This window comes from Sardina pilchardus, chromosome 24 (assembly GCF_963854185.1).
Source record: "Sardina pilchardus chromosome 24, fSarPil1.1, whole genome shotgun sequence".
Taxonomy (NCBI): domain Eukaryota; kingdom Metazoa; phylum Chordata; class Actinopteri; order Clupeiformes; family Clupeidae; genus Sardina; species Sardina pilchardus.
The window spans coordinates 19,731,556-19,744,055 of NC_085017.1; the positions used below are offsets into that span (position 1 = coordinate 19,731,556).

The following is a 12,500-nucleotide window of genomic DNA, read 5'->3' on the forward strand; positions in this document are numbered from 1 at the left end:
AAAAATATTTAGCCCACGAATCGTCTCTACATTTCTTTCTCAAAATATATAGCAGCTATCTAACTGGGCTTGTGACTTGACCGTTCTTGTGCGTGTCTGAAAGCTGATTTGTATGAGTGCCGAACGCTGACGCTAGTGCAGCACATGCTTCCACCTGTGTCTGATCTGAAGTCAGTCTGTCTGGTGTGTGTGTGTGTGTGTGTGTGTGTGTCGTGTCTGCAGGGGAGTTTTTACGTGCCGAAAGCTGACGCTAGTGCAGCACATGCTTCCACCTGATCTGAAGTCAGTCTGTCTATGTGTGTGTGTGTGTGTGTGTGTCGTGTCTGCAGGGGAGTTTTTACGTGCCGTCGGAGAACTGCCTACAGAAGGCTCACACGTGGCACCGGAGGCTGTGCCGCCTGCTGCTCGTGGCACACCGAGGCCTGCGGACACACCACGCCTCCCTCGCCAAGGCCTGCCCCGAGCTGCCGCCACTGGACGCCGGTGAGTAGGGGACGCTCACACAGCCAGTCAGAGCACCGTGAAGTAGCCACGTCCATCTGTGGAGCACATTGACATTTTACAGTAGGAAGGCTTTTTGCACACCTCTTTTGTCAGGTAGTGTAGTACAGTATATTTCAATTTCAATTTAATTTCACTTATAGAGAGTGTTAAACATTCAGAGAGAGGGCCCATGAGTACAGTAACAGGGGCGAGGACAAGCTCCCTAGAATTGGAGATAGATATTGGAAGAAACCTTGGACAGATCCACGACTCAAGGGCCCAACCCATCTGACCAAATATATGGTCAAAAGGTTGCAGATCAGGAACTTAGAAACAGTCCTGCGCACTGTCCATTCCGCAAACAATTATTCCTTTATTAGAAAAAATTACTTTTCTGTCTTCGACCTTCATCAGGTTAAAAGTACATTGAAATGAAAAGCACTAAAAAAAGTTAGCTTTTGTGTTATTTTCTTCTGACTGGACACAGAACGTGGATATGAAAAACTTCTTTGGAGACATACAGTACTGTACTGTAGGTCCATCAGTGATGTGTGGTAAAAGTGACAATAAGGAACCACCACATCATCTATAAGACGTTTATCGTTACTGTAAACAGTTCTCTGCTCTAGAGCACTGGATCTGGAATGTGATGTGCCTGTCAGAGAAAGCATGTTAAATAACTGTAGACTCATATGAGAATAGTTAAATGAAGAGCCTTTCAATGCTACAAATCTCATTTAGCACAAGCACAAGAGGCTGGCTTGTCTCCCGACAGTCACCTGAGTTCAAATAACCACGTAACCAATAACCGCAATAACTCTGGCCTGAGTGGTCTGGGTTATCCAACCACACGGCTCCACTAAAGACCCCTAGCAGGACCAGTGAAAGCACCCCCCTGTAGTCATTTTGTCCTGGTTATAGTAGGCCATAGAGGCCTTGATGGGTAACCACTGGCCTTCTAGAACAGGACATGGAAGAACAGTGTAAAAAAAGACCTTTAGGTTGGGTGTTGTTGTGTGAGTGGTGACATACTTCCCTGCCTGTTTGTTGGGTCACAAATAGAGACCGTGTAGTCTAACAGCTGTAGTGGACCATCTGTAAATGCATGATCATACAGCAGGTTAGTTTCGTATTACTGGGGCCTAACACCCCCCTGCAATTACAGCTGCTTTGCAAGTAGTGGCAACACAGCTCCAGCATGGTAAAGGTGCCGTTAGACAAAGAGTACAGCCGTTAGGGCCTCGCAAGGACTGTGTAATTGTGCATAAGTTGATTTATGGAGAGTGTTGGCCAGTGAATTCTCTGGTTTCCCACAGACTCAAAGAGTGTTACAATGTATTTGAATATGAGCTTAGAATGCAGCATAATGTTTATAATGAATAATGTTAGAATAAAGGATATGTAATATAATCAGTTAAATTACAGTAAAATGCCTCGAGTGCAACTGTATGAAGTCGTCATGGCGCTACACAAATAATGTCAACGCTTGAAGCTAAAGGTGTGCTTCTCTCCTGAATATTCTACACCCATTTCAGTTGTTTTTCTATGTTGAGTTTGACACACTTTTTTTTATTGACAGAGGAACTTCCCATTGAGGAGACCCTGAATCAACTCTCTATAGAGCTGCAGGTAATAAACCGCTTCTTAAGAGCTCCTTCCATTTGGCTTTTGATACGTGTGCAATTCCCAGACGCTTGCTGCGTTTTTGATGGCTTCAGCCCTGGACAAAGTGCAGGAAATCCTCTGTAACTGTCACGCAGCCTTTTAGAGTGGTGGTGGGGAAGGGATTACGTACAATCCCAGACAAATCCTTTTGCAATCGCATGATGTAAATTATGCATCTGAACATGCCTTTAACCTGCCATTTTAACAGGGTCTCGCAAACTGTGTTGTATTTCACTGGGAGCTTATAAAAAAAACAAGTCAGACTTCAACTTAGCCGGATATAAAAGCGGTTATAAATGCCACTGTTGGGACATGACCGAATTAATTAAGTGAACAAGGATTTGAGGAATTGTGACTTAAAGCTTAGAATTGCTGTGAAACATTCTGTAAGAGAGGAGTAAGAGAGGTTAACCTGCCAAAGACGATTATTCTGACTCTACCCAACAAAGTAGTGCACCCAGTGGTGTTGTAAGACCCCTATGGGTGTTCTGTAGTAATTGCCATGTGCACAAAAAAGAACTCAATTCATAAAATAACTTATGAAGGAATTCAGGAAGGAACCCTTTTTTACCTTAATCCTGTTGTTGCAGTATGCAATTTTCTAATGGAATATTTCATTTCAGCCTCAATATGACACTATGGCTCTGTTTGAAACGGAAGGTACAGTTGGGATTCACTGCCTCACTGCCTAAATAGACAGCTGTCTCTCTAGACATGACTTTTAAGAATGAGCGTAGCACTATACAAAGTATTTTATTTCTCGCTAGAAAAATAGATAGACAAATCTAAATAAAACAATGGAGGAAGAATGGATGAAGGATGCATCAATGTTTGTTCAAAAATGTGGGTAATTCTAAGATATCGGTTTCATTTAGGTATAAAAACAGTCACACAGAGGTCCTAGTCATTCTTCAACATGAGAAAGACAAGAGAATACACAGCTCAAATAAGTAATGCCTTTATAAGTCAGGTAATGGGATGTAAAAATGGAACTGTTTGATGGAATCATCAAATGGAACTGTTGCAAACATGCCTGGAGAATGACCTGTGTCTGACTTGCTCCTACATACTGTACAGTGAGGAGTATAGTAAGAGAGGCAAAGAATTCCCTTAGGATCACTGTTGGAGAGATACTGTAGATAAAAGTAGCTTGTTGTAGTCACTAAGTAAACAAACAAACAGAATTGACATACTGTACGTGCTGACAGATATATGCCAGAAAAGAATGCTTTCCTGTCATTTAACTAAATGTTTTTGGAACTTTGTCTGGAATCATATTCCATGATCAGACAACAACAACAACAACAACAACAACAACAAATAAAATAAACTAAAAAGGATCACTGAATAATGAAGAAAGGACTGGTTGCTGTGTTGTAGGGTTCTGCTTTTGAAACACTGTGTTGTAGGATTCTGCTTATGTGAGAATGACTTGTATTTGTTGTGGCGCCGTAAGAGACTGAGTTTGTGGTAGTAATGCCAGGCTTGGGTGTGTCTGTTGTGGATGCCAGCTCCAGGGTGGGCATGAGAAAGTGGCGGAGCAGATCAGCAGAGATCTGTCCCAACTGTGTGCCCACCTGGCGGCTCTGTGGGCCCAGTTCCTGGAGGCGGCGGTGCCCAACGCCCTGGTACTGGCCCACCTCACGCAGGAGCACCACACGCTGAGGGTGAGTGTGTGAGCACAAAGCACACATAAGCGCACTCACACATACATACATGCACATTATGCACAGGCGCACACACACACACACACACACACACACACACACACACACACACACACACACACACGAGCACAAGCACACATAAGCGCACTCACACATACATACATGCACATTATGCACAGGCCCACACACACACACACACACAAACACACACGCATGAGCACACACGCATACATACTCTACATCTGCACGTACATGCACACATAGTTGTGTGATTCACCTCACTGTGTGTTCACTGTGTGCTGTGTGTTCACTAATTCGGTTAAATTGGGTTAAATGCAGAGAACTGAATTTCCCTCACGGGATCAAAAAAGTATATATTCTATTCTATTCTATTTTATGTGTATGTGCAGACTCAGACAAATGAAATGTAGTTGCTCTGCTCTCACATGCATACATACATGCATACAAGAACAAAATAACACATACAGACTACGTACTGTATGCAGAGTACTCAAAAGTACTCAGATATGAATCTTTCACATCTGGCAGTCACTGCTGATAATGGTTTATGCATTATTATGGGTTTGTTACATATTCATTACTCTTGTCCTATGTTTCATTATTGCATCGCCAGTCTTGCTTGCTCATACGGTGGTATATTCAAACTAACAAGATCATGTTTTTTTGATTTGGCTATGTGCACAAATGCAGGTCAGACGCTTCTCTGAGGCCTACTTCTTCACTGAACACCCAAAGGAGTTGTCTCTAACCTTTCAGGAAGATCTGTGAGTCCCTTTTGCTAGCTGGATATACGTACTGTAGCCTTTTTCTCATGTGAATCTCAACCACACTCTAAGTACACATACACATCCTGTCAAGGTACGGTAGGACTTGCATACAGTAAGTGTTTAATCTTCATACTCAAGCAGGAAATAGAACCTACTGTTTTAACAATTTAAGCCTATCATTTCCTCCTCTGGTGATGATAAGTATGTAGCTAATTGGGACTTAGCATGTGAATGAGTGGAGTTTAGCATCAACAACAACAACAACAACAACAACAAAATTTAGTCTGGGAAGAGAGCCAGTAAGGTTTAAGAACCCTTTTGTGGGTATTTACCCTCTAATGAAAAGATGTGTGATTTTAATCAAGCTATTTTACGAGGGAGGCGAAATGAGAATTAGAGACTACATCATAACACAAGCACATTAGCCCTATTAAATCGATTGATCATTGATTAGCTCATATTCACTTAATTCAATTAGAGAAGAACATTTACTTTTCTGTTCAGCTCAGTTGCACCCAATAGCTAACACATTTCACTAACACTAACACAAATTGCACCTCATTGCTGTGCTCACTTGATGTAGACTTTGATGCAAAGTATGGATTCAGTTTCAAGGGGAAAAAGGCACAGATAGCTGTGTAGGGAGTGTACCTATGTTCCTCAGGTCCTATCTTCCCCGGGTCCTATGTTTCCCAGGTCCTATCTTCCCCGGGTCCTATGTTCCCCACTTTGTATGAGACCGGGGAACATATGACCCTTTTTTTCTTACATTTTAGAAAGGGTCCTTCGTTCCCCGCTTTTCCCAAAAAGGGTCCTATGTTCCCCGGTATGTATTGCAACGGGGAACATAGGACTCGGGGAACATAGGGATGATCCCACTGTGTGCTAACGTTCCGTGAAATGTTTGCTGTCTTTAGGATAAACAGACACAGCCAGGTAGCAGGGGAGGTGCGGAGCTCAGACTACCTGACCAGGATGCCCCCGCTGCCGGTGGAGTGCCTGGACATCGACGGGGACTGGAACAGCTTGCCCATCATCTTTGAAGACAGATATGTGGAGTGTCCGAGAGTGGGTGAGTTGGCCTCAAATTTATTTTTTTCCGTTTTTTTTGTACTGCTTCTCATGAGGACATTGTTTCAGCCTCTATATCTTTAGCAGTATGCTCTCCAGAAATGTAAGGAGACTCTCTTGGCTGTTTTGTACATGGATTAAGTGTAGTCTCAGAACTTCAATTAAAATCTCTATTACACAAGCTTTTAGTTTAGCAATAGGCTAAATCCATGTAAGGGAAAATTGCTCAGTTGAGTTTTCTACAAAATGAAAGCATCTGCTGTGTGTCTATTCACATAGTTTTAGGATTTAATGTGAAGGAGCAACCCTTTCATATTATCTTCTGAATCCAGTTCGGTTCTTGAACTCCTGTAATCAATCCAAATTCGCAAGACACTCTGTCCTAACTCGAGCATTACTTACAAATGTTCCTTTCAGAGTGGAAACCACAAGTGCCAACACCACACGACACCGACAAGCCTCCAGCACCCGCTGATCCTCCCACTGCTGCTGCCAACGGAGATGCCCGTCTGCAAGCGGCGCGGGGCAGCGACTCACCTGATGCTCCTGAGGAGCGGCCAGAGACCGAGGACTGCGCAGACCTGCCCGCTGATACACGCCCGGCAGGACACGAGACGGAAGTGTGTGAACCTTGCGGGGACCACGCAGGAAACCAGGTTTGCGGGGACCAAACTGAGCTGACTTGTGGGGACGTTACGCCACCGTTGTCTTACACACTCGAAGAGGAAGATGAGGCAGAGATAGAGTTGGAGAAGGATGCAGAATCACCTGGCAGCCCCAAGACTGGCCTTAGGTATATCAGCGTCAGGCCCAGCGATGTGGACCCTTTCAAGGGCGAGACTGTCCACATCATCCAGCCTGACCAAACGCGCCCAGACCTCCTAAACGCTATCATCCCAGAGAGTGTGCATGCGTCATGGGAGGAGGAACCCAGAGCCAAAGTAGATCCGCCCGTTGCTGAGAAAGACCCGCCTGAGGGAGTGGGTTTAGAGGATGGGGACATAATCAACAGTTCTCTTGAGACACTCTCAAAGGATATTGGGAATGACGAGGGTGACGAGGGGGACAGTGTGATTGACACCCTGCCGATCCAATCCACGACTCAAGTCCCGCCCACGATCCATCCCAGCACGCCCCCGCTGTACCCTGATAGGCGGAGAGCGGAGGACCGCCTCCAGCTCGGGGGCTCCAAGATCATGAAGCGCTCCTCGTCCGTCATCTCGGACTCGGGCATCGAGAGCGAGCCCAGCTCGGTGGCCTGGTCGTCGGAGGCGCGGGTGGGTCGGACCGGGGGGGTCGGCGAGGCCGTGCTCCTGCTCCAGCAGGCCGGGGGGGCCAGGGGGGGTCACCACCGGGCGGCGGGTCACCCGGGCTCCCTGGAGGGCCTGCAGACGGAGAGCCACGGCAGCCTGCCCAGCGGCACGCAGGCCTCGCTCACCTCCATCAGCTCGCTGCCCTACGAGGAGGACGACGCCCGGCGCACGCTCAGCCTCAGCACGCTCACTAAGTCGGCCTCGGCGCCGCACATCAGCAGCCCGGACGACACCGAGGACGACCCGGAGGCGCTGGACGGCGGCGACGACGCGGAAGAGTTCGAGGCCCGGATGAACGTCGAGCGGCAGGACAACGACGAGAGGGATGAGGAGGACGGGACGAGCGAGGCGACCAGTGGAATCGAGCTGGACGAAGAAAGCCAACCCGCCAGACTGACAGGAAACTGCCCAGTGAGCACGGAGTCCACACTCGTGCCCCTATGGGACCAACTGGACGGGGGTCTGCTGGACGATACCCACTTAGCATGGCATGTAAACCCAATGCAAGCGGATGCACTTGATTCCAAAGACACAGCCCAGAGTCCTGATGATGCAGGAGTGTTTCCAGGTCAGGTGGACTTGGACGCCATGTCAATATTGAGCACTGTCCCCGAAGAACTGATGTTCCAGCACTTTATGTCAGGCCAGGGGATCCAGGAGGCTAAGATCGCGACGGAGGAGTGTTTGGAAGACTCCAGCGCATCATCTGACGCAGAGGTGGAACTCTGCGAGTGTGAAACTGAGGCGTGTGAGCACAAGGTGGTGCTGGATTTAACGGCGCCCGCAGACGCTGTCAGTGACAACCGTTCACAGGCACGGCTCCCAGAGGAAGGACAGAATTTTCCGGAACGGCATCTGAATTCGCTCGGAAAAAGAGCCGACGGCTTCTTGCCTGCGGCAGGCGAAACCGAACCGGGCAGCGATCCGAAAGACGTGACACCGTCCAGCGACACCGCAGAGCTCGCGTCCACCGAGAGGCAGAGGTGCAGCGACCTCATAGGCCTGGCCGGTCGCGCCGCCCGGGAGGCCCAGCAGACGACAAACGGAGGCGAAAAAGCCGCGACGGCGTCTCCCAGCTCCGGCCTGTCCTTCGTGAACAAGAAGGTGGTGGAGGTGGTCAACATGTCCGTCTCGTGCGCCCCCACCTGCCTGCCCTTCTCCTCGGTGCTGCGCGACTCGCCCTCCATCAGCGGCATCTCGGCGCGGCAGGCCACCTCGCCCATTACCCATCAGCCCCTGGGCTCCTTCACCATCCTCTCGTCCACCTCGACGTTGGAGAGCTCGGACGAGGAGACCAATGAGCGGATGCTCTAGTGAGTGGACGCTTTTACTGTTAAAAGCTCTCCTTGCAAAACGCTGAGGGTTTTATTTTCTTAAACTCCTTCTATCCTTTTTTGAGGCATCCATACTCTAAATCGATAGATTTATTATCTTCGAGATGCTGTACCACTCATTTTATTCATATGATGCTAAAGCCGGTTTGGCAATAGTCCATAATACTCAGTAATAGCCTCTCTTAGTGATAGTGCTTTCAGGTCACAGATGAATAGGCCTACAAGAGGTTGTGTGGAATTTACATTTTATTCTTACTGTTAGATGTCAAACAAATCAATTTTCCAGTGATCTCTTCTTTGTGTTCTACCCACTTCAGACACTATCAAACGGTAAACCTTTAATGAAAGTGTAATTCACACAGTCTTGAATAATAAAAGGACCGCGGTACTTTTTAGAGACATGTTGTACCATTTACATCAGTCAGTGGTGAAATACACAGCATGTCAACCTGCAGTGATACACCACAACACTCAGTAATGTCCTCAGTCTCAGTGGTAGTGCTTTTCAAGGTTTCCTCTGGGCCCCCCAGTTCAGATCTCTGATGTCTTGTTGATGTCCAGTTTCTACAAGGCTAAAGAGGATCTGCTGAAAGAGCTGAACTTCCAGGCCACACTCTACAGTGACCTGCCCCACCTGGCCTCTCACCTGCCCTACTTTCCCCCAGAGGAGGACGAGGAGGAGTTTGAGGACGGCATCCATCTTGTTGTTTGCGTTCACGGCCTTGATGGTGAGGGAAAATAGGTGTTTGAAATTCCACACTACACTATAACGTCTAGTTCCCCAGGTAAATGCAGATAGGCATGAGTTGTTGCCATGCCAGGAATTTTCACAGATGTTCTCTACTGTAAAAGGTAAACTGTTATTGTTGCTGTTGTTGACAAATTTGTTCTTACTGAGAACCTAATGTTATTGTTTTCATATCATGACCACAAATGAATGTTTCTACACTTAGAAATAAGTAATAACAATAAATATAAGTGTTGTTCTTTATAAATGACTACATTTAAGATTAAATGGACTGACTCACTTATGATTAATTCCTTCTAAGTTGTTGTTCTCCTACAGGATACAAAAAAAAAACTGCTGCACTTGAACGCATTAAATGCCTGAGAGTATTTCCCTTGATTTCTTTTTTATAAATCGGTGGTGCTTTTGCCAGCCTTAGGCAGGCGTCCTAATATACAAACATTAGTCTGTAAGACCAAATGAGACCTACACTGATGACTTTAACCAACAATTGTGGCTGAGCTATAGTCCAGCAGTAGATTCAGCATGTCCATTGCTGTACCACACTGACCTCTAGACCCCTGTTCCTCTTCCGCTAGGCAACAGTGCAGACCTGCGTCTGGTGAAGACCTTCATAGAGCTGGGCTTGCCAGGATCCCGCCTGGACTTCCTCATGTCGGAACGCAACCAGGTACGGCCAGCCTGAAGTCAGTCTGCACAGTGAGCGCAGGTGTAGTTCCTGGAATCGTACGACTGAGGATTTTATACTTTGTTTTTCTTTGTCAGACGGACACGTTTGCAGACTTTGACACAATGACAGACAGGCTTCTAGATGAAATCATTCAGCATATTCAGCTCTACAATCTCACCATCAACAGGATCAGGTACGAGCATACGTTTACAACAGCACAATTGAATCTCTCAGTTCATGCATAGCATTGTTTTAAAAAGTTTGACTCTTGTTTCAAGGGCTTCAGACAACTTAGAAGGGTCTTTTTCCTGGAGTAAGGTCAGCCAAGGTTACTTAGACAAATGAATTGAAACAAAGTCAACCAGTCTATCCTCTCCATCAATTCCTACAGCTTTTAGAGAAAATCTGTCACATCATAATCACAACACTAGACAGATCCTATAACACAGACATCTTATATTAATCTACACTGATCATCAGTCTTTCTCCCACACCCAAATTGCACCCTGTCAGAGAACTGCAGAGAACCCATAAAAACATAAATCACACTACAATGTCACACTGTTGCCACAACACCTTGTCCCAACACCCAACAGTTTTGGTTCCTGGCAGGTGTTTATCGTTCCTATGAAATGTGCTAGCACTAATCCCTGATACATGAAGTGATCCATAAAGACAGCACATTGTGCATAGACTAACATGCTTGACTGTGATATGAATTCCACCTTATAAGATTTGTGTGGACAGGATCTGTTACTCATTTACTCAATATTCATTTGCTCGATGGTGTTTTGAGCCCCCAACGTCGTATTCCATAAGCCTAAAGGCTAACACCCAGTGGCAGCCACATTTACGTCTATATTTGACGCTGGAGAGATAGAACAAGTTCCTGCAGTATACTGTCCTGCCTGAATACATGGAGGGAACTATTTAGTAATTAAAAACTACAGATTGAGAGCAAAAAAAAGCATGCAGGATCCTTTATCCTTTATTAGTGATATAGTAACAAGCTGTTACAAGAGGGACCCCTTACAGTAGGTCATTGCTAGATTTAATAGGCCTGTCATGCTCAGAGTGTTATAATATCCATATCTTCAACTCTTAGAACATACATCAATATTGAACATTTTTTTCTCTTGTTATTTTCTTCCTGAATCTCTTAACATTACAGCAACATCAGCCAAAACATGGTCTGTCATGTGAAATGTTCACCCTTACCCCACCACTGAACACATGATGCAGAGCTGGAGTGCTCATAGACCTACAGTTCATTCTATTGCTTATTGCTCTTCTCTTCTGACTTCTGCTTTTGTGTTGAAATTCACAAACATTGCCAAACATTTGCAAGTATGTTGATGTTGGCTTTGTGCTGGTGACTATGGTTTAGCAAAAGAGGGGAGCTGTGATGGGAAAGTGGGAAACTTCACAGATACCATGTTAACTGTGTTATTCGGAGGTGATGAAGGTGCAAGAATGCGCTTTCCCTGTCTGAATAGGAGCACATACAGTATGATCAAGCTTCCATTACAATATCCAGATACTAAAGTTATCATGAACAACAGTTCATATCTGTTCATGCTGAAATCGGGCATGTAAAGAATTACATTACACAAATTCAACTGTATTAACGTAAAATGATGATAAAATGACTGTGGCCATGGTGTTAGTGCCAACCTACAATGACAATATGAAACCAGCAGGTGGCAGTATTACCCAACGCTATGATGAGTACCACAGAGTTTTACTCCCACTCTACAGCAGACAACCTCATTAAAATTACCCCATCATAAAATATGACTGTATTAGTGTATAACAAATACAACTCTTATATTAACTATTGAATGTTCAGTTTTCCAATTTTACCACCATTTTGTTTTCCAAATTTGTACAAATTATGTCTTAAAATGAGACCAAAATAAAGTGCACGCACGCGCGCGCACACACACACACACACACACACACACACACACACACACACACACACACACATACACACACACACACAGAAAGTGACTGATAACCACTCCAAATGACAGTGCAGTATGTAATGAAATCCCAGTTTTCAGGCAGAGCAACTTTAAAGAAAACTTTTGACAGACTATTTGTCCTGAAGTTTTCCCGAAGGAAAATCCTTTGGGAGTCTATACACAGAGTGAGACATCTGTTGTCGCATCATCAACGGTTAAGATGTCTCATCACGGTCTCAAAGCACAGAGCAATTTGACACAAAAAAGTTGACAAGTTTTTGAGTTTGAGAGTGGTGGAAGATGATGAGATGTAGAGAGGAAATAGAACAGTTTGATGTAAGAAGTGCTTTTATCACAGCCAGTGGTTTTATCACACACACACACACACACACACACATACGCGCACACACACATGCACACACACACACACACACACATACACACACACACACACACACACACACACGCACGCACGCACGCACGCAAGGACGCACGCACGCACGCACGTACGCACACACACACAATGCAGAGATGACTACTTCTGAAAATATGCTGTAACATGTTATGTTTTTTTTCATCATTGCAGTTTCATCGGACACTCCCTGGGCAATGTGATCATCCGCTCGGTTCTCACGCGTCCCCGGTTCCGGTGCTACCTATGCAAGCTCCACACGTTCCTCTCCCTCTCCGGCCCTCACCTCGGAACCCTGTACAACAACAGCACGCTCGTTAGCACAGGTACCCTAGCTTGACACCAATATCAGCATTTAAGGTCAACGACCTCTGACCTCAAT

General features: G+C 45.7%; 1 protein-coding gene across 3 annotated transcripts in view; it reads left to right on the top strand.

Moving 5' to 3' along the window:
* The window catches only part of fam135b (family with sequence similarity 135 member B), a 53,888-nt gene that overhangs the window by 36,218 nt on the left and 5,170 nt on the right, over positions 1-12,500 (top strand). For all 3 annotated transcript variants that reach the window (XM_062529890.1, XM_062529891.1, XM_062529892.1), the window contains exons 8-17: positions 330-483; positions 2,063-2,112; positions 3,660-3,815; positions 4,527-4,600; positions 5,521-5,675; positions 6,092-8,300; positions 8,883-9,049; positions 9,648-9,739; positions 9,835-9,932; positions 12,293-12,444. In XM_062529890.1, the coding sequence (XP_062385874.1) occupies positions 330-483; positions 2,063-2,112; positions 3,660-3,815; positions 4,527-4,600; positions 5,521-5,675; positions 6,092-8,300; positions 8,883-9,049; positions 9,648-9,739; positions 9,835-9,932; positions 12,293-12,444 (3,307 nt within the window). The remainder of the gene's footprint in view (positions 1-329; positions 484-2,062; positions 2,113-3,659; positions 3,816-4,526; positions 4,601-5,520; positions 5,676-6,091; positions 8,301-8,882; positions 9,050-9,647; positions 9,740-9,834; positions 9,933-12,292; positions 12,445-12,500) is intronic.